General features: G+C 51.1%; 1 protein-coding gene across 10 annotated transcripts in view; it reads left to right on the top strand.

The window, feature by feature from the left end:
• The first annotated feature begins 846 nt into the window (after positions 1-846).
• The window catches only part of CAMK2G (calcium/calmodulin dependent protein kinase II gamma), a 59579-nt gene continuing 39754 nt past the window's right edge, over positions 847-20671 (top strand). For 7 of the 10 annotated variants that reach the window (XM_036265240.1, XM_036265236.1, XM_036265233.1 and 4 more), the window contains exons 1-3: positions 874-1026; positions 2370-2464; positions 13971-14030. In XM_036265240.1, the coding sequence (XP_036121133.1) occupies positions 962-1026; positions 2370-2464; positions 13971-14030 (220 nt within the window). In that variant the 5' untranslated portion in view covers positions 874-961. Of the gene's footprint in view, positions 1027-2369; positions 2465-13970; positions 14031-20671 lie in introns of all 10 variants that reach the window. The other 3 variants (XM_036265235.1, XM_036265231.1, XM_036265238.1) reach the window with 2 other exon arrangements.

The raw sequence follows: 20671 nt of genomic DNA, 5'->3' as shown, positions 1-20671 counted from the left end.
TCACTCTTTAGATAACCTTGCTCTAGCTCTGCTGCCTCTCATACCGGTAAACATATCATTACAAAACGTGACGAGTGCCATAAAATGAAAATACAGGGTGTCCTGCAAGAAAATGGGGCATTTTCTCCTTCCTCCACTTGCTCTTCTAGCCCACACAGCACATAACCTTTTTTAATAGTTTCCATTTCATCCCTTTCATTACCGGCCTGAGAAAGAACGTCTCTCATCTTTCAGATTGGCATGTAGTAAGGCAGAGTTCCACCTGCATCCTTGGCCCCGGCTGGTCTCCCTGAACAAACTGTGCCTGAAGGGTTTTATCTAATAATGGCCCCGGTGCTTACTTACACAAGTCTAGACTGTCAGCTTCCCGAGGGAAGGCTGCTGAGGACTGGTTCTGCACAAGCTGGGGCGCTTCCCGAGTGTGCAGTCTGACACCGGCTTTTTGACCTTGGCCTTCTCCCACATCGTTGCGAACTGGGCTGGGGGCTTAGGACCCGTGTGTGGGGACCCGCTAGAGAGCTCGGTGGTCTAGATTCCTACACACTCCCAACACAACGCACACACATTCGCACGCACACTCCGAGCCCTCGCAGGGTCCGCCTAGAGATGAGCCCATAGATCGCAAACCTTTCCGTTCCCTCCCGGTGGCCGGGTGCTGGGAACCCCTCCTCTCCGCTCCCCTGCGCGCCCGGCCCAACACGGGCGGCTCCCGGGGCGGGGCGGGGCCGGCAGCCGGAGGCCCCTCCCCGGAGGCGGTCCGGGGCCGGGCGGGGGGCCGGCGGGGCTGGGGGCGGGGCGGGCGGGCGCGGGGGTGTCACTCCCTCCTTCGCTCTCCCCGGTAAAGTCTCGCGGTGCTGCCGGGCTCAGCCCCGTCTCCTCCTCTTGCTCCCTCGGCCGGGCGGCGGTGACTGTGCACCGACGTCGGCGCGGGCTGCACCGCTGCGTCCGCCCGCCCGCCAGCATGGCCACCACCGCCACCTGCACCCGCTTCACCGACGACTACCAGCTCTTTGAGGAGCTCGGCAAGTACGGCCACCCGCCGCCGCCGCGGCCCCCAACCCTGCCCTCGCCGCCCGGGCGCTATGCGGCTCCTCGCCCCGCCCCCCCGGCCCTGCACCGGTCGCTGCAGCGCCCCCTCGGCCCGCCCCACCCCCAGCCTTTCCCGCCCGCCGCCTCCGGGGCCCCCTCGCCTCCAGCTCCCGGTCCCGCAGCCCCCTCCGCTCCCTGCAGCAGCTGCCCGGGCTGCTGCACCCCGCGCTGCCGCGGAGACTGCAGCCCCCGGACCGCTCCTGGGCGCCCTCCAGCCCCGCCCCTTCCTCACCCTTCAGGCGCCCCTCATCCTGACCCCACCAGCTCACCGTCCCCTCCCCACCCTGTGCAGGAGCTCACAGAGCACCCTGTCCTTGTCCCACGCGCCTGGCACTCAGGACCCTCTTGGCCCTGCAGCTCCAACCCCGCTGCGGTGCCCTGGTGTGGGGGGATGTTTGGTGCCTGGCCCCGCCCCCCGCTAGTGCCGCTTCCAGGATCCCAGCCCGGCTGCTGGGCTGTGCTGCAGTACCCCCATCCCCTCCCCCCATCCCTGCAGTGGTCCCGGGAGCCGCGCGCCGCAGCCGCAGCATCCCCCTCCCCTCCGCACCGAGCTGGCCGCTGCAGCAGCCCCGTCCCGCCACCCCCATCCGCGGCGCCGAGCCCGGCCACTGCAGCCCCCGCCCTGCCGCCCCCCTAGACGTTTCCAGAGCTGGAGAGTGCGAGTTCCCTTTTGGGAGGGGGAGAGTAGAGGAAAATTTCATGGGGAAGGGGAGCTATTGGTATCTGAGACCCACAACCGGATCCCCTCTTCCCGTGCTGTCAGTTGACCGGGATGCTGCGGGATGAAGTGGGCTGAAGATGGTTGTGGGAGATTTGAGCCTCACTTTCCTCACCTTTCCCCATGGTTGAGGGAGATTTCTCTCTCAGGGGATTATATCTTCTTTCTAATTTCTCCTTCCCCTACCTTCAACCATTCGTGCTGAGAGAAGGGCAGGGTCTCTGTTCCCTTCTCTGGTTCTCTTGGCCAGACTGCAGGGCTGTCTTGTGATGCAGCAGGTGTGTGTTTTAAACATCGCCCACCAGCTCCTGATGTACAGCCTGAGGTTGGGGCTGTTGCTTTGCCCAGTGACTAGATGTGGGAGATCCTCCACACACATCTGTTCAGTGTCCTGCAGTGGCCACATCCTTTTGCCCCATGTTGGATAGTGATGGTCACTGTTCTGGAGTGTATGTGATTTTTGACTAAAGGTTGATGGGAGCATCCCTGTCCTCAGACCTGAAGCATGTCTGTCACTCTGCTGTGCTCTGGTGTCCCAGTTCTTTCCCCCTTCTCCCTCCAGGGGTGCTTTCTCTGTGGTCCGCAGGTGTGTGAAGAAAACCTCCACGCAGGAGTACGCAGCAAAAATCATCAATACCAAGAAGTTGTCTGCCCGGGGTGAGTGTTCACCAGCTTGGCCTCTCCCTAGGGTGCCTCCAAGGGTTATGGCTTCTTCTGAAGATGCTCTAGGAATTGGGTGTTGTGCATTTTAGCACTTGGAAAAGAGTTGAGATTTCAGGGTGGGTGGACTTTGAAGCCAGGAAAGGAGATACATGGGAAACCAGAAGTTCTCAGGTAGAAAAGAGTGAAGACGATGTAAGAGATTAGGTAGCTACAGGGAGGAGCAGTCCCTGAAGGCTCAAGGGTGCTTGGTTTTTATGGAGAGGGAGGATATTGGGAATGGCGGGTGGCCTGGAATAGAGAGCTCTTAATTTGGGGCATTTGGAGTTTCTATGTTTGGGGCAGTGGTAGCCACTCCAGGCCTGTCCTGGTCTCTGTGCCCCAGTGGTTGACTTAGGTTGCAAATGCAGTTAAGTGAACAGCTCTAACAAATCCAGCCTCCCCCTGCCCACCAGGCGGTGGAACAGACTCCCAAGGGAAGGGAATCTGTAAACATCAGAGGAGGCTGCTACTGGCAAGGGCTTCTGGGAACAAATCCTGCCAGATGAACTTGATTGCTTTTTTTTATCAAATTACAAAGTTGGTGGTGCAGCAGCAGATGCAGTCTGTCTAGGGTGGAGGGTGATGCCTCATGGTCTGGAATTCTCAATGGCCTAGTCTGAGTGGGAGCAGTATTGCCTCAGGGTCTGAGGATTATGAGGGGCCAGGTCTTGGAGCCTGACTTGTGAGATCCTCCTTAGTGCCTAGGTGTATCTGAAGCCAGGAGGGTCAGGTCCTGTCTTTCACACCTTGAACCTACACTCCCTGAACCTTGTATTGGGTGCTTGCCAGACTCACCTCATCTGATAGGTATAGACTCAGCAATGCGTGAAGTGCTCTGTGAACAGGTCTGGTGAGTACAGAGGTATGTGGATGGGTTGGGTCATCAAGGGCTGCAGGGTGCAGCAGGGGGACAAATTTTATAGGATTCAGGGAAGGGAACTAGGGCTGGGCAATAGGATGCCATAAATACATTAGGAGCTAGGACAGATGCCTGGGGGAAGACAGAGGAAGACTAGGCTATAGCTAGTAATGACCCAGGCATCTCTGAGGTAAGAGATAAAATAGATGTCCCTAAGCATTGGAGAAACTATAAAATTCCACAGAGATGACAGTGGTTTTCTGTCATGTTGACAGTTGTTCTGGGACCTATTTAGCAGGGTGTCTGCCTCCTGGCTTGGAGGGCCTTTCTCCATCCCCACTAGCAGAGCTTGTCTTGTTCTTCCTCTACATTGGCTATAAAGTTGACTTATTTGTTTGTTTTCTTTCTCTCTGGGTACCTTGAATTGGAAGCGAAGGTTACCATAGAGATATGTGGGCAGTCACATGCACTCCTCTCCTGAGGTGTGGGGCGGGGGTGCAACTCGGTGGGCCGGGCTCTTTGGCAGACATCCTCTGGCCAAGGATACAGGGTGCAGGCAGAGATGACAGTCTGAGTGCTTACCTTCCTGTGTCCATACAGGTGCATCAGAAATGGGGCTGGAGTCTCCAGTTAATCATGTCGTGCTTTGCTTTTCCTCATCTCACCCGTGTCCTCTGACCCAGGGGTGAGGGATGGAAAGATAAGTGGGAGCCCAACTTTGGGGTGTGGGGATAGCTGGTGAGGTGACTTTGTGGAGCTGCCTGCCTACCCTCCCGAACTTCTCTGACCTATGTAATGTCTTTTTCCCATCCTCACCTCCTCTCAACCTTGTCTTGTCTTTCCCAACTGATAATCATTCTTTCCCTGCCCAAACTGGGTGAGGTTTGATTTCTCTTTGATTTTTTTTTTTTTCTTACGAAGAAAATTTTTGTGTAAGATCATATGCTTCAGACAGCAACTCCCCCTCTCTTGAGATGGTTATGCCAAGACTGGGGCTCTGTTGTATGGTTTGTGTGCCAGGTTAACTTTGGGACAGAGGCCTACTTCTGGCTGATAGGCACAGATGCCAACAAAAGGGGTCAGGAATATGTAAGTGCCAATACTGTTTGGAGGTGGGAGAGTGGGAGGGTGTTGCCTTGGAGATGGAGGGAGCAAGCCATGGGCTGTGCTGTAGGTGTGGGCGTGGGGATGTGAGCTCCTGGAGAGGGTTGGGCTAGGGGCCCACTAGGCTGGTGCCCATGGGGTTAGGGAGTGAAGTCCGTGGCTTCCTGCAGCCTCTCAGTTTACGCTGTATATTTTATAAAGGTGCAGCAGCCTGGGGCTGGGTTTCATTCGTCCCTGTCTGTCTGTCTAGGGCTCTGCAGGTGTTGGATTTCTGTGTTTGGGAATGTGGTGGGTCCACCAGGGTCATCCATAAGGGTCTGAAGGGTCTTGCTATGTTTTCTGAGTCTCCCTGCCTGTTTTCTTTCTGGTTTGTGATTCCCCGTGCGGCAAACCAAAAGGAAAGAAAGAGGGTATCGAGCTGCTTCTCCTTGGCATTCATGATGAGGTGGTCCAGCAAACACAGGAGTGATCACCTGGTCTTATGAGGGGTGGGATCTGGATGGAATCCTTCTTTTGCTCTGTGTTTTTTGTCATTGCAGCCTCAGGCCCACATTGGTGGCTGGGTTGCAAGGTAGGGAGTTCGTGTGGCTATGCATTGAACACTGTCTTTGACTGTGGCCTGTCTACCTAAAGTCACTGAAAGTCACAAAATGTCACTCCATTTGCTTTGGAATAGCAATAGGTGTGGAGTTGGGGTTCTTAAGGGAACCCATAGTTCCAAGCTTAGCTCTCTGCTAGGCTGAAGGAGGCATTTAAAATAGGCTTGGATGCAGGAGCTAGTGGGCCAGGTGATGGCAATGATAAGTCGTTATTTTAAGATTTAAGAGCACCCCTCCCTCAAGGAGCCTGAGCCCTTATGTCTTTTTTTATTTTTAAATCTTCATATTCCCTTCTTATCTTTATTCATATGCATATAGATTTTCACCTCGTGGTGCATAACATTTTATATCCTGCTCTCTTGCTTACATCCAAAACGTTGCCCCATATTGCTGTGTTGAAGGGCAAATGGTCTCTTCTTTCTTCTACGTAGTTGAGGATTTATTCTTGGGACAGTTAGCATCATAAGAAACCTCTGTATTTGGACCATTTATCTGCATTCCAATTGCGTTTACTATGATGGATATTTGGCCTTACTAAGAGATGCTACCAGGAGCAATATTTGAAATCTGTAACAGCACTTGCTATATTTATTTATTTAGTCTGTATACCCTATGTGAAGACATTTCTTTGAAGCTCAATCTAAACAAAAGCTTTCCTCTTCCTGAGGACCTGAGAGGTAAGGGTAGGAACCATATCTGATTTTTTACTTCTGTGTGGGCAGGGTCTTGCAAAGTACCTGATACAGAGCATCTACATGTTGAATGAATAGATTAAGAGGACTATATAACTCATCACGGTTGCCTTTTGGCTTTGGCTCTCAGGAACCTCTTAGCCAAGTTGCTAGAACCCTTATACCCTGGTACTGGCTCAGGTTCCCCTTTCTGCTCCATGGAGCCAGCCTGTAGGCCTGACATAGCTGTAGGGAGAAGAAAGATAAGATTAAAGACCTGTGCTTGGGACCAGCCAGTGTGGCTCAGTGGTTGAGCATTGACCCACGCACCAAGAGATCGCCAATTTGATTCCCGGTCAGGGCACATGCCCAGGTTGTGGGCTTAATCTCCAGTGGGGGGCATGCAGGAGGTGGCCAATCGATGTTCTCTCTCATCGATGTTTCTATCTCTCCTCTTCTCTCTTCCTCTCTCTCTCTAATATCAATAAAGAAAAAGAAGAGAAAAAAAAAGGCCTGTGCTTGGGGCATAATGCGTGTGGGAGATGTAGAAAGAGTGTAGCTGATGATTCCATCGTTAATGGCCTAATGGCTGTCTAGGGCAATGTTGGAACTTCTCAAAGCAGGGATTTTCGATTTTAATGTGTATAAGGATCACTTCAAGTACTGGTTAAAATGCAGATTCCTGGGCTCTATCCACAGAGATTCTGCTTCTGGGGGTCTGGGGTGGGGTTCCAGAATCTACATGCAGGTGGTCCCTGAGCCGTGCTTTAGAAATGCCATCTAAAATCAGCAACAGCAGTGACAATTGCTCTTGCCATGTTTTCTGAGATTTACCAGACCACACGTTAACCCAGCCTTCTCCAGGTAGCATCTCTCCTGGTATGTGGCCTTCTGTGCACATGGGCTGTTCTGTGATTTGGGGCCTCTTTCTGAGCTCCCATATTGGGGTGTCAGTTTGTGTTCAAGGCTATGGCAAGCTGAGTGGCTGGGGTTGTGGTATGTTGGCCACCAGAAGGGCAAAGGCTGTCCCTTCCTGGGTCCAGCTGGCCCTGGGGACTGAAATAGGATCCCCCTGGGTGGTGCCAGCTAAGAGTCCCCACCCCCTTAGTGTTGGCCTGAGTAGCCCCCATGACATTTGTGTCCCCTGTGGTATCTCCGAGTGAGACTCTCCTGTTAAGGATCTGGGTGAAGTGAGGGGAGGGTGAAGCAACAATGGGGGTGGGGGGTAGGAAGAGAAATCTATGCAGCACTAGGACACTGGGGCTCTGGAACTTGAGGAAGCATTTAAGGAGGTTGTACACGAAACCATGCTTTCCTCCTAAGGATAAAGCAGGTCATTTTTTGTTGACAGAGAAATGGACATCCTGTAAGTGACTGAGCTCTCTGACTCTTCCTCCCAAGTGGATTAGGAAGCAGCCTGGAGGTCCCTTCTCTGTGCCAAGGCTTATGCTGGGCCAGTTTCATACAGTCATGCTGTGAGCTGTGTGACTTAGCTTGTACAACACTGGCCCGTCACCCTGCCCTCCCATCCACCTTCCCAGAGTGACTTTGAGTGTTACCATCATGGGGTGGGGGATGGAGGTTTGAAGGTGGTCTCACCCCATAGGAGAGGCCCCTGCTTTCTTCCAGCTGCTTGCTCTGGTCCCTTGTCAGAAGCTGTGCTCCAAGCTTCAAGGTTGTGCTGAAACCCTAGAAGTGAGCGGCTGACCCTCTTCTCTGCTGAGGCTGAAGACAGGGAAGGAGAGGGTGGGTGTGACGGGCTCCTGCCCCCATCCCTTTGCCTGCTACTCTCTGGACAGCCTTGGCAGGCCGACAAGGGCCTGATCCCATGGGTGCCAAAAGGGTGGTGACAGGAGGAGATGGGCACTTTGCACCTCTTGAGTGCCTCTCAGCAGAGGCCCTTCCTCACCTTCCCACGGCCAGACACATCTGCCCCAGGGCCAGTAGGGAAACCAAGGCACAAAAGTTTTGTTTGTTTTGAGCCATAGGTATGCCAATGATTTTGCCAGTGTTCAGACCCCAGCATACTCAAGTGCTATGGTCCTCACTTACCCCTTGATTCCTCCCTTTAAAACACAGATTCTGGGTATTTTGTTCCTGTAATGAATCCTGATATATCCCTTCCACACCTCTCCATTGAGTCCCAGAGCCCTAAGTCCAGTGGAACAAATCTCTTCGTTCTGCTGGCTGAGGCCTTGCTCTTGTCTGTACCCACCTCTCTGGGCACAGACCCCTCTGTGGTGGGGGGAGTTCCAGCCACTCCCCCTAGCACCATCTCTATTTCCTGGGCCCCAGCAGCTTCCCATCTGCTCCCCTCTTTTCTCCTCCCTTTCTTTCCCCTCCCCCCGCTTGCTGCTGCCCTGGGAGGAGCTATTTTTAGGGGCTGCTTCCTGGGATGTTTTACTTGGGGCTGGTTACCATGAAGAAAATGTCACCAAAACAGTGGGCAAAGGCTGCAGGCACCCAGAGCCTTGCTGGGGGCTTGGAGAACCTCAGTGGCTGACCCTGTTTTGGCTTGAGAGTGTTCAGAGGCAGAACCTTGCCTTCTTGGGGCTTGCTAGTGACCCCATGGGGACTTCCTCTGTCCAAGCTGGTTTGGGTGACTTGCTGTGGGGCACTTCTTGGCATCTCTCTCCTTTGCCTCCTTAGTTACAGCAAAGTGGGACGTCAGGTCTTTGTGTTGCTTGCTTAAAACAGCTTGAGTTCGGACTGAAGAGAAGGGGAGGATGCCAGTTTAAAGGACAGAGCCGTGGTGTTCACGTGGTGTTCACGTGGCACATGCCAGGCCCTGTCCTGCTGTATTCACAGCCCTCATCTGGTTCCCGGGTGTGTGGGTGTGAAGGAAATAAAAGCCATGCCCCCTGCTCTTATTTGGTAGATGGACTTTGCTTTTAATTGGAGACTCTTTGCACCTTTGTGGTGAGAATCAAAGAGGAAGGGGTGTGGCATCACAGTGTCAGGGTGAGGTCAATGGGATTGTGGCTTGGGATTCCCACGGTCAGTGCCCAAGGCCAGGGGCTGTTTATAAGTAGCAGGAGAAAATGGATCATGACACCAAATCCCTATAGTGCCGTGTTTCTACTTCTCAGAGTGATACCTTTGGGGGCTAGACAGGGCCTCTCCTGCTGAAGGAGGAGAGAGGACCCCATATTGAGCAGCTGAAATTGCTGGGGCTTTAGAAAGCGTCTCACAATCAGGTTAGGGCCACAGGCACAAACCTTTGAAATACCCTTTGAAAAGTCAAGTTGTCATTGAGATTGGATTGAGGATGATCCTCATAGCCAGAGTTAGGGCTCTGTGTCCTTTCCTGCATACAGGAGATTGTATGGTTAGGTGGCAGCAGAATCTTATTTGAAGCTAGTGCTGGCATTTGTGGTTTTAGAGAAATGTCACTAAATCAGCGGGCATGTCCCTGCAGGGCTGTGGAGAAACAGTGGCCAGCCCTCCCTGGCCCCTGTCCTGTGGGGGAAGGAAAGTGCCTGTGGAGTCGGCTTCTCTCCTGGGGTCCCAGGGAGTCCCAGGCGAGACAGTTCTAGGGTTCTGCACGCCTTTGCTGCATGCTGTTTCCTCCCTGTCTGCTTTCTCTTTTCTGCTTCCCTTGACACATCTCATCACTCCTTGCTGCCCTTTTTGTGAAGGGTACCTGTCTTTGTGGAGCGCGGGACCAAGTTGTGAAGTGCTTGGGCAGAAGGCGGAAGAGGCAAGGCCTCCAGGGACCTTTTGGTTGTGGGGCCTGACTCTGCCCTGGGTGAGCTGCTGGGGAGGCCTGAAGCTGGTCCCTGATAACAGCTGCTTCTGCTTTCTGCTCCTGTTGTCACCTCTGCTCTTGAGGGGGAAAACCTTGCAGAGGGCTGTGGTTGGAACCGGGCTGAAGGCCGGCAGGGGTGGGTCTCTCCATGGCAGTAGCACACAGGCAGGCAGGAAGTGGCCCTGTGCAAAAGCGGGAAGTGGCTGTTGTCAAACAGGAAGGGGGGGCTGGGCTGTGTGTGTGGTGGGGGGGGACAAGCCTGGTGGAAAGGTGGGTGGGAAGGTCAGCCTTGGAAGGTGTAAGCTGTTCCCTAGGAACAGTAAGCTCAGTGGCCACTGGAAGGAGGTGTGTGTCAAGGAAAAAGGCCACTTTGTGACAAGAACGGCTGGGGTGTTATTACCTTGGGTTGTTGAGCCAGGGCCTGGACTAACCATTGTGGACCAAAACAGTTCAGTGGCCTTGTCCCTTTCAGGATTGAGGATGCTGTGTTCAGCTGGGACAGCCCTTGCAGTTGGGAAAGATGCTCTACAAACCATATTTGTACCTCAGTCCTGTTGCTGCTGGGGTGGAGCCCCAGACATGGACCAGTCCTGGGGGGGACTACAGGACAGAAAAGGAAAGGGATAGGAGACAACAGCTGGAGAGGCTGGGGTGCTGGCCAGCTGTGCAAGGTGGAAGGAGGCAGAGAGGGTGGTAGGCAGAAACCGGACGGCTCATTGAGCAGAGCTGGATGGCAGGCGCCACAGCCAGCAAGGCTGAGGCCGAAGAAGAGCAGGGATCCTGCAGGCAACGGCACTTCTGGGCTGTGCGCTTTCAAAGGGAGAGCCCTTTGCTAACCTTCACCTGCAGACTGTAGACACAGTGGGTGGAGGAACACCCCTCCTCCAGACAGCTGATGGAGCCGGTTTGAAGGCTCAGTTGGTGTATTGTGTAGCCTGTGCCTGTCCAGGCTAAGGGAGAGTTAGTCCAACTCTCTGTGTCTCTAGTATAACCACGGCCTCAAAGCCAGGTCTGGGAGGCCTTGTCTATCTTATCACTGGCCCCTTGGAAAGGAGGCTCTGTGTGTGTGCCAGGCACCGTGCTGAGCACTTACTCAATTATCTTATTTAATTCACAGATAATCGCCGTCTCCATTTTAGAAGTGAGAACACTTTTCCCAAAATAATGTGCCTGGCTCCGTCTCACCTCCTTTGGGTCTAATCAAACACCACCTTTTTGCTGAGGCTTTCCCTGCCCACCCTATACACTCTCCCCCTTCCCTGTTTTATGTTTCTATATAGCACTTGCCACAGCATTGACCATGCCATCCAGTTCTTATTGTCTGTCCCTCCCCCAGCCCAGCCCCACTAGAGTATTAGCTCCACAAGGACAGGGATTTTTGTCTGTTTGTTCACTGCTATATCCCCAACATCTAGAACAGTGCCTGTCACATAGCAGGCCTTAGTAAATACTTTTTTGAATGAATGAATGAGGTTCAGATGGGTTTAATAACACCTGACATGGCAGCCTGGGACTTAATCTGGGGCTGTTTGACTCCAAAACTAATGTGTCAGCAGCAAGACTGCATGGCTAAGAATCAGAGCAAGGACCAAGGCACAGCCCGGAGTTTAGAGAAGACACAAGCTTCACCCAGAACCAGGGTGGTAGGGGTGGTGGTGGTGGTGGTCATCTCCCAGAGTTAGGGTCAAACCAAGTGATTAACACGGACCCTCTGGATTCTGGGCAACTCCTTCGAGGAGCTGGGAGCGTGAATCTGTGTCTCTCCTCTTCCTATTCTGAGTCACTGATAAAGCTAGAGCACCCTTATTTTTAGTGCTGTTGCTGTTGTGGGACTGTAACCATTAGCCAGTAAGAGACTTAAGGGAGGAGATAAACATTAATCTTCCGGGCCTTCCCCTCAGCTGCCACCTCCGCATAGTAAGATGCTGTTCTACACCTGCCCAGGCAACCACGCTTGAGGGTTGGGGGTTGGAGGGTGGTGAGGTAAGTGGTCAGAAAGAGGGCTGGTAGGTCTGCAGCTTTGGGGCTGACTAGCTTGGTACCTCCAACCAAGTCCAGGGGCAGGAGGAAGGTGGGTTAGCCCTGGCATCCTCCTGGCCAGATCTGGAAGAAGTGAGCCCCCTGCACTGGGCGGGGCTATCACGGCTTCCTTGACTGCCTCACCTGAGGGCCCCTGGGACTGAGGGATCCGGGCGATATGGAGCTTGGGGTTACCTGGGGTTCTTCTGGCTACATCCTGGTCAGTGGTCATGCCGAGCCCGAGGATGGGAAAGAAGGCCTGACCCAGATCTTTGGGCAGCTGGGATGGATTAGCTGGGCAGCAGGAACTAATCGCTATCTGTCCCTACCTCCTTCTTCCACAAAGTAGAGCTGTTGTTAGAGGGAAAGTTTTACATGAAGCCTGTTGGTGAAATAATAAATATGAATTCCTTCTAGTCTGTAATCCCTGCCTTATCTCAAAATACTTTATCTCAGACAGGCCTGAGTTTGAATCTCAGTTCTATCCCTTTCCTGCTATAGGACCTCAGGCAAGTTATTTAACTTCTCTGGGCCTCAGTTTCATCATCATAGCACCTGTCCAGTCGGAGGGTTGTGAGGGTCATAGGAGCCTTTACAGAGGCTCTTTGCTTTTTAGGTAGAGGTGGGGTGGACAGAAGCCCCTGGCAAGGGAGGCAGGAATCACTTGGCAGGTGTGATGTGAAGGCATCTGCCTGGGCCTAGAGATGTTGGGGTGACCTAGACTGTGTCCCCCAAAGCCTGGAGTATTTACTTGATGTTTGCACTTTTCTTTATCCTGTCACCACAGCATAGTGATGAAGAAAGAGGGTTCTAGGCTCAGATCACCTGTATCCACTGCCTATGTGACCTTGGGCAGTTACTTTACTATTTAAGCCTCAGTTTCCTCATTTGTAATGTAATGTAGCTAATCAGATCTCCTACTTCACAGGATTTCTGTGAGGATGAAATAATATAGTCCATGCCTCTGCCTGGCGTATAGTAAATGATAGTTATTACTACTATTGTTGATATTATTGATAAACATGTATTAAGCCCCTGTTATGGTAGGAATTCTAGAAAGCACCACTCAGAAAGGTCCCAACCCTTGCCCTGGCCAGGTAACTCAGTTAGTTAGAAGGTCATCCTGATACACCGAGGTTGTGGGTTCAATCCCCAGTCAGGGCACTTACAAAAAGCAGCCAATGAATGCATAGATAAGTGGAACAACAGGTCGATGTTTCTCTCGCTCTTTTTTCCTGTCTCTCTAAAATCAACAAATTAAAAGAAAGGTCCCACCCTTGAAGAGCTTGTAACTGAAAGATAATTGATATAATAGGTGATGTGAGAATTATAAGAGATTCAGTGAAGGTGGGGGGGGGCAGTGGTCATAGGGTGGAAAGTAATGTCTACTAAGAGGAATGGGAACACTTTGTGAAGGAGGTAACTTTGGGTAGGATTCCACAATTATAACTAGGGAATAGAATGGGAAGGGCTTCTAGGCCGCCTTGGCTTTGAGTAGCAGTATCCTCTCTACTGCCTGGAGCTCTGCCTTCCTGTGGAAGAAATTGACCAGTGCAGCTCACTTGGATCTTGGATTCTGGTCATTTAATCAAAGTAGAGTACCCCCAGAGCCTGAGTGCCCTAGCAGTAGGCGGCCAAGAGGATCCTGGGGAGGAAAAGATTTCTGTAAAACAGTACTAACCTAAATTAGAGTTGTACAGGGATAAATTAAAAGATGTATCTGCCAGGCCTGGCCAATGTGGCTCAGTGGGTTGGAGCAACATCCCCTGCACCAAAAGGTTACGGGTTCAATTCCTGATCAGGGCTTGTGCCTGGGTTGTGGGTTCCGTCCCCAGTTGGGGTGTGTGCAGGAGGCAACTGATTGATGCTTCTCTCTCTCCCTCTTCCCCTCTCTGTAAAAAATCAATAAAAACATATCCTTTTGTGAGGATTAAAAAAAAAAGATGTATCTGTCTAATGTAGAAGTAAGTTCTCAGTAAATGTTACCTCTTATTTTTTTCAAATCATCATCATCTTTGTTGTTAGCACCATTATGTTTTAGGGTTTCTCTGAAGACTAAAGTAGAGAATATAATGCAAAACTCCTAGCACAGTGCCTGGTTATGCAGTAGGTGCTCAATAAAAGTTAACTATTAGTATTTCTAACAAGAAAGAGATTTTGGACACCCTGGTCCAGTGAAATCCCTGTGATAGTGGAAAGAGTACCAGAGCTTAGTTGAAGACCTGGATTCAAATCCTGACTCTGCTACTCACTGACTTAGGGTGCTTTTTATAGGCATTTCTTCATCTGGAAAAGGTGGTCATAATATCTATCTCCAGGATTGCTATGACTTGCTGCATTAATTCAGCAAATTGTAACAAGAGCATTGTTGGTGCCTAAGAATTGAAGGGGTGTGAATAGCCAGGTGGCCACAAAAAGAAAGTGTGGTTGATGACTTCTGGTTTTTCTCCTCTGCTTTTAGATCACCAGAAACTAGAACGTGAGGCCCGGATATGCCGACTTTTGAAACATCCAAACATTGGTAAGTGTACTTGTATACAAGTATTTCTTGGGTGTTTTGTGGCAGGGATGGAGAATAGGGATCTGCTGCTTCTGTATCTGGAACTGCTTCTAACCTGGGCCTTTGCCTGGTGCCTTGTTTTTCCAAGTGGGAGAGCAGCGTGCCCTGCTCAGAATTTGGGGGCATTCTAGCTTTGAGACCTGGGTGTCTTCATGCCTGCAGTGCCATCTCAGTGCTGGGATGTGAGATATCAGAACAGGCTTCACAGTCCCTTTCTTCCCTGCTCCTACTGTCTTTGGGCTGAGGTCCAAGGTCCTCAGTGTTGAGGCTCTGGGCTAGTAGCCTGCTCGCGTCCCTCACTAGGGGCCCTCCATGGCCATCATAAAAGGGTCCGGATTTTGTTTCTGGACTTGAAAGAGTTTTGTTCCTGTTGCAGTGTCGTGCACACCCTGGGGGTTTCCATGGTGCTCCTGTTTGTATCCCCAGAGCCAAGAAAGCAAGCTGCCCACCCGCCTGGCTTCTCTGGAGAAGGGATGGCAGGAGCCACAGGGATGGGGAAGGAGAAAAAATGAAGAGGATTTCTCCCTGCTCCCACCCTGACTTGGGGGACAAGAGCACATTGTTGGTTGTTCTAAAGCCTGAGGAGGTTTGCCTGCCACAACCCACTCTGGCTCAGTTTTACATTGTTCAGCTGAAATGGTCTTTGCCAAGAGCGTTGGCCCTGGTTTGGTGCTTCTCGCAGGGAGGACAGAAACTAGGCTGGCTGCAGGATCTGAGCAGAAACCCGTCTTGACTTGAGGCAGAACAGCGAGCATCTCCTAGGTTCTCCCTGAAAGCCCTGAGTCATCACAAAATCATGTGTTTAGTGCTCCTCAGGCATGGCCTAAATATCGGGGCTCCCACAGTGCCCCAGAGGCCACCCACTCTACTCTGCTGACGGCTAGGCCTGTGGGGCGACTTGCTGAAGCTTGATGCTTCCTCAAGAGCTACTCAGCCTCTGGCTTCCCAGGTCTTGGGCTAGAATGCTTCACGTGAGCTATTACATGTGCGAGCTGCGGCCACGCTCCAGCCCAAAGGGAGAGGAGCAGCTCCGAGGTAACCAGAACCCCAACCATGCAGGGCTTTATAGATCACAATCAGCAGCTTGGATTACACCCAAAGCAGATTGGCATAGCCAGTGCTCAGCTCTGCCTGGTGCAGTGTGTTCCACAGAGCCAACACCTCTCAGCCGACAGGTCCTGGGCTTGGAACTACTGGGGCTCCTGGGTGATCTCTTGAAGTTAGACTCACACCTGAAAACACCGTGGGGACCATTGTTGCCTTGTACAGGAGAGACACGACTCAGAAACACCTAGAACGGCAGTCACAAATTCAGGCATATTTTGCTTGGCTGGCTCAGTGGTCTAAAAATATTTTTATTATTTGCCAGTCAGTATTAAAAAATGAGATTTCACATCAGAAGGCTTGGTTCTGCTGAACCCACTTCTGTGCATGGCCAGAATCAGCTGGGGCTAGGCAGTGGCGGCCCCTTGGCCCACTGGCCACTGGCCTTGCTGCTCCCTGTTAGCTCATGTTTGCACCACGTGTGTGTTGCTTGTAGGCTCTCTGAGCTTGTGACCTTTGACCTGGAAGTTCTAGAGCAAGAAGAAAAAGCCTGTGGGTAACTAAAGCCATCCACAAGCACAGAAGCATTTTGCTCTTCTAGTTCCGGGTCTCAGGGTCTAAGGACAGCAACTTCCTTTCCATACGCTTCTTGTGACCAGTTCATAGAACGGTGACGAATTATACTCGTGGAGGAAGGAGAACACGGGCAGGGGAGATGAGGCAGAAGGCAGAGCCATGTCTGCATCACCTGCAGCACAGCTGTGGTTGACCACAGAATGGTCAGGGCAGGATGAAGTGAACCAGAGAGGACAAAAAATGGGAGTCTAGCTGAAAAAAGTTATAACCTTTAAAAAATATATATTTCTATAAATTAAATATATACTTTTTGACTTTTTAGACTTTACTTGGTTTGGTAGCCCTTTCTTCGTACCGCCTGCCCCTAACTCAGAATTAAGGCAGACTGAGAGACCCTCTACCCTAGCCATCTGCTCTTTTAGGGAGACAGCAAGACCCAGGAGAGGCCAGGCCAGTCATATTCACTTTGTTAGCATCTGATTGCCTAAAACTCTGCTTTCATTTCATGACTGCTCTCAAGTCTGAGGGATATTGGTCCAAGGCCCTATTGTGGAATCAAGGGCAGGGAGAGGAAAGGGAGAGCCAGGACTGTGTCCTGGGAGAGCTGGCTGGCCAGGCTGTCTGGCTTCTTCCGGTGGGAACCAGGACTCCTGGAGATGTGGCAGAGTTATGGGCCCAGGAGGCTGGGGGTTGCCATGGATCCTGACCTGGCTTGTGGCAGGAGAGGAGGCAGTTTTGTCCTCCTAATTCACTATTCCTCTCGTGTCTCCACTGCTCCATCCTTCAGAGCTGTGGCCCTTTTGGCTCCAGCCTCTTATCTTAACTCCATCCCACAGGGATGCAAGTGGACCAGCCTAGATGGTGCAGAGTTTAGGAAGCTGAGAGCAAAGAGCTTATGGTCAAACTCTGGTTGCTGCCAGACTCAGAAGGGTATTTGGTGCAAGGAGCCAGGCATCCCCAGCTTTATTCTCTTAATAGATATTCTGTTAAAAGCCTTTTGGAAGAGTGAACCCTAATGTAAACTATGGACTGTGGGTGATAATGATGTCTCGGTGTAGGTTCATCAGTTATAACAATTGTACCACTCTGGTGGGGGATGTGGGTAGTAGGGGAGGCTGTGCATATGTGGGGACAGAGGGTATGTGGGAGCTCCGTGTACTGTCTGCTCAGTTTTGCTGTGAACCCAAATTACTCTAAAAAATAAAGTCTATTAATTTTTTTTTTAAAGCCAGTTGGTTATGAGGTGTACTGCAGAACCAAAAACAACCCTAGGAGAGTGGCCAGAGGTGTGGAGTTGTGAGGAGACAGCAGGAGTGCTAATTGTCTGAAGTTTGAATGGAGTGTGCTCTACCTGTGATCTGCTTGCTCCCTGCTCTAAATTCCTCTGATGAATAAACGCTGTCTTCCTTCGTGCTGAGCTGCCCCAGCAGTTTTAATCACAGTGTAGCCCTGTGATTTAGAGCAGCGCTTCTCAAACTTTTATGTGCTCTTGGATCTAGGGATTGTGTCAAAATTCAGATCTGATTCAGTAGGTCTGGGGTGGACTTGAGCTTCGTGTCTCCAGGTGATGCTCATGATGCTGGTTTGTGGACCATATGTGGAGAGACAAAGGTCTATGGCTTTGGTGTCAAGTCCAGGTTTGCATCAGGGATTTGCTGGTTAGTAGCTGTGACTTTTTGGCACATTATTTTGCCCACCTGTATGCCTCCCTGTTTTGTCATTCGAGCCTCTTTGTGGAGTTGTTGTGAGGTTCAGCAAGCACAGGAGGCCTAGGAAATAAATGGAGATGAAAACAGATTCCAACTGCCAGAAGTGATCTCTCCTAGACCTGCAGTCCTAACTCACTTCACAAGGTATTCAAGCTAGGCTTCTTTGGGCCCAGGGCCCATTCAGCTACCAGTAAGCATAGCAATAATAGTTGCAAAGTCAAGCCAGTGTGGCTCAGTGATTGAGCATTAACTCATGCACCAAGCGGTCACCGGTTCGATTCCCAGTCAGGACACATGCCCAGGTTGTGGGCCAGATCCCCAGTTGGAAGGGGGCATGCAGGAGGCAGCCAATCAATGTTCTCTCTCATCGATGTTTTTTTCTTCCCCTCTCCCTTCTTCTGTCTCAAAAATCAATAAAAAGGGGAAAAGAATAGTTGCAAAGAAAAAGAAGGAAATGTTGGATCATGACTGAACAGCTCCTAAATCCCTATCTACCACTCTAGGGGGCATCCTCAGTCCCCCACCAGCCCCTGGCAATAGGACCTCTTCCTACTGTGCTTTTGCTGCTGACATTAACAGTGACACTTTCTCCGTGCTTTTTGACCACGGTTTGTTAGTTAAAATATGGCATATTGTTGGGTGGTTTTTAAAGAATTGAAAATAGCCACAATATTTGGGTTGTGGCTTTGTCAGTCCTTGAAGGTATGACCATCAAGTAAAAGTAAAAGTATTTGGGTGTTTTTGGCCTGTTCTTCCTTCCACAATTTTTTTTAATCCTCATCCGATGATATTTTCCATTGACTTTTAGATAGCATGGAAGAGATTGGGGAGGTGGGGGGAGAGAGAGAGAAGCATTGATATGAACGAGACACATTGAATGACCCTGACCGGGCCAGTGATTGAACCTATAACCCAAGCATGTGCCCTTGACTGGGAATCTAACCTGCGATCCTTTGGTCTGTAGGCCGATGCTCTAACCGCTGAGCTAAACCAGCCAGGGAGTCCTTCCACAGTTTGTAAAGAGCAATAATTAGGCTTATTGCTGTAATGTAATACTTTATCCTCTTTTCCCCAGTCTTCCTGTCTATAGACTTGTCTGACCCTCCTGGGCCTTCACGCCCTCTCATTACTGTGTAATGGGCTGGGTGTCAGATTATTTTTATTGCACGCATCCATAGCACCCTTTACTTCTGCCTTACAGCCCTCAGCACAGTAGTGCCTAGTTACATATTTGTGTAAGTCCTGGTTCGAAGCCCGTCTTCTTCATTCACTTGGAAGCTCCACAGTGGGAGGGCTGGGTTTCTTGTCTTCACAGCCGAACCGTGGCATGCACAGCCTGTTTCAGAGAAGGTGCCGAATGGACGTTGATGAGTGAATCAGAATGGCCAGGGCTAGTGGGGACAGGTTGGAGCTCCTTTGCCTAAGAGGATGGAGAAAGTGACTCCCTAACAGGCAGTTCTACAATATCAAGGATCTTACACCAGTTTCTTTTGGCTTCAAGTCTCAGCTCTGCCACTTGGTATGACCTTGGGTGAGTTTCTTTGGAGCCTCAGTTTCCTCTCCTGTTAGATGGGGGTAATAGAAGTATTTATCCCACAGAGTTAATGTGAGAGTTCAATAAAATAACATGTGTAGCCTATCGGTGTGGCTCAGTGGATTGAGCGTCGTCCCATGGACTGAGAGGTCCTGGTTCGATTCCCAGTCTGGGCACATGCCTGGGACATGCCCAGGTTGCGGTCTTGATTCCCAGTAGGGGGTGTGCAGGAGGCAGCTGATCTATGTTTCTCTCTCACATTGATGTTTCTATCTCTCTCTCCCTTCCTCTCTCCCCAAAAATGTCGATAAAAACATATTTTAAAAAATAACATGCAAATTACGCACTCAGCACAGCACCTAGCACATAGAAACAGCTCAAGTGAGTGTTGAGTTATAATTTGGATCATTATCATTAAGAAGCTGCTAGGTGGGCACTTAGAGGGGTGCAGTTAAGTTTTTCCTCTTGTTCTCAGTTCCCTGTTAATTTTCTTTACAAATGGAAAATAACAAAAATGATTGCAGTCTTGTTCAGATATGAGCCTTCCACACCTGTCCCTCCTTGTCTCGGGGGAGCCTTACTCTGGCACCCACACCAAGCCATTCATTCTCTGGGCTGGGTGGCCTGGCAGGGTGAGTCTTCCTTTGCTGCTTCTCTCCTAATTCCCCTCCCAGCTTCTTCCCACCTGAGCTCTGTGTGTGGCCTTCCTGGAGAAGGGCAAGTGCCAATGACTCCCTGTCTGGGCACAGGCATGGGTGCTTACACTTTCTGCTCCGTTCTCAGCCCTGCTCTGTTGGGGGTGGGGTGGGGTAAGGGTCTGGGGGAGGCAGGGTGGGTGGCAGGACTCCCCAGCAGTGGTTGTTAGCACCCTGCCTGATGTCCTATGAGTTCACCATCCTGTTGTTGTTAGTCACCTCCCTAAAGAAGCTGGTTTTTAGCTTCTGGGACAGCTGATTTCCAGGGGATTATTTGTATTACACACTTTAATGCTTTTTAATAGCAAATTTCTAATTAAATGGAAAGTCCTTTTGGAAGCAAGGGAGCAGCAGCCACAGCAGGACTCAGCATGCAACCCTTAGACCAGAGAAGCACAGTGAGGAGGGGGTGGCAGGGCTTTGGGGGCTCCCATAAGCGCGCCTGGGTTAGGGTGGGAAGGAAGCCGGCAGCTGGCTGTAGCTCCTTCCTTCTGACTTCTGTAGGCCTAGAGAAGCAGGAGCTTGTTTGCCTGAGGACAGGAGAGAACAGGGCGATTTTAGATGTACCACCTGCCTTTGATCCCATTGGTAAATCACAGAAATACAGAGTTTGGGATGGAATTTGGGGTTGAGTAACCAGATCAGATCAAATAAGGTAGGCAATAGGAAGTGTAAGCAGTCGTTAGGTCCTGATTCAAACCCTGGCAGGCCCGAGTCCTCATTTGTCAAGTGAGGAAAACCATGGTGCTCTAGTGATGGCTTAGTGCCTGGGTTTTATGTTCTGGCTGATCTTGCTTTGGTGGGGAGGGGATGTAGGGACGCGCCTCAGCCCCAAGAAAACGCTCTGACACCGGAAATAGAAGCTGTCCTTTGGGGCAGTTGGCAGCCTGGGCCATGGCAAGGAAGAGAAACGGTGATGTGTTTTTTTGTATCCAAGAACTCCACTGGTTGGTTGGTTGTCAGGCCGTTCCTGAAGTGCACTGTGAGGTGCTCCTAAAACTGCTGAGGGTTGGAGTGAAGGTCAAACAGAGGGAGTCCTTTGGA

The sequence above is a fragment of the Molossus molossus genome, unplaced genomic scaffold (assembly GCF_014108415.1).
Source record: "Molossus molossus isolate mMolMol1 unplaced genomic scaffold, mMolMol1.p scaffold_m16_p_17, whole genome shotgun sequence".
In the NCBI taxonomy this organism is placed as follows: Eukaryota; Metazoa; Chordata; class Mammalia; order Chiroptera; family Molossidae; genus Molossus; species Molossus molossus.
The sequence above is the reverse complement of the archived record's forward strand: the minus strand, read 5'-3'. Positions and strand labels throughout refer to the sequence as shown.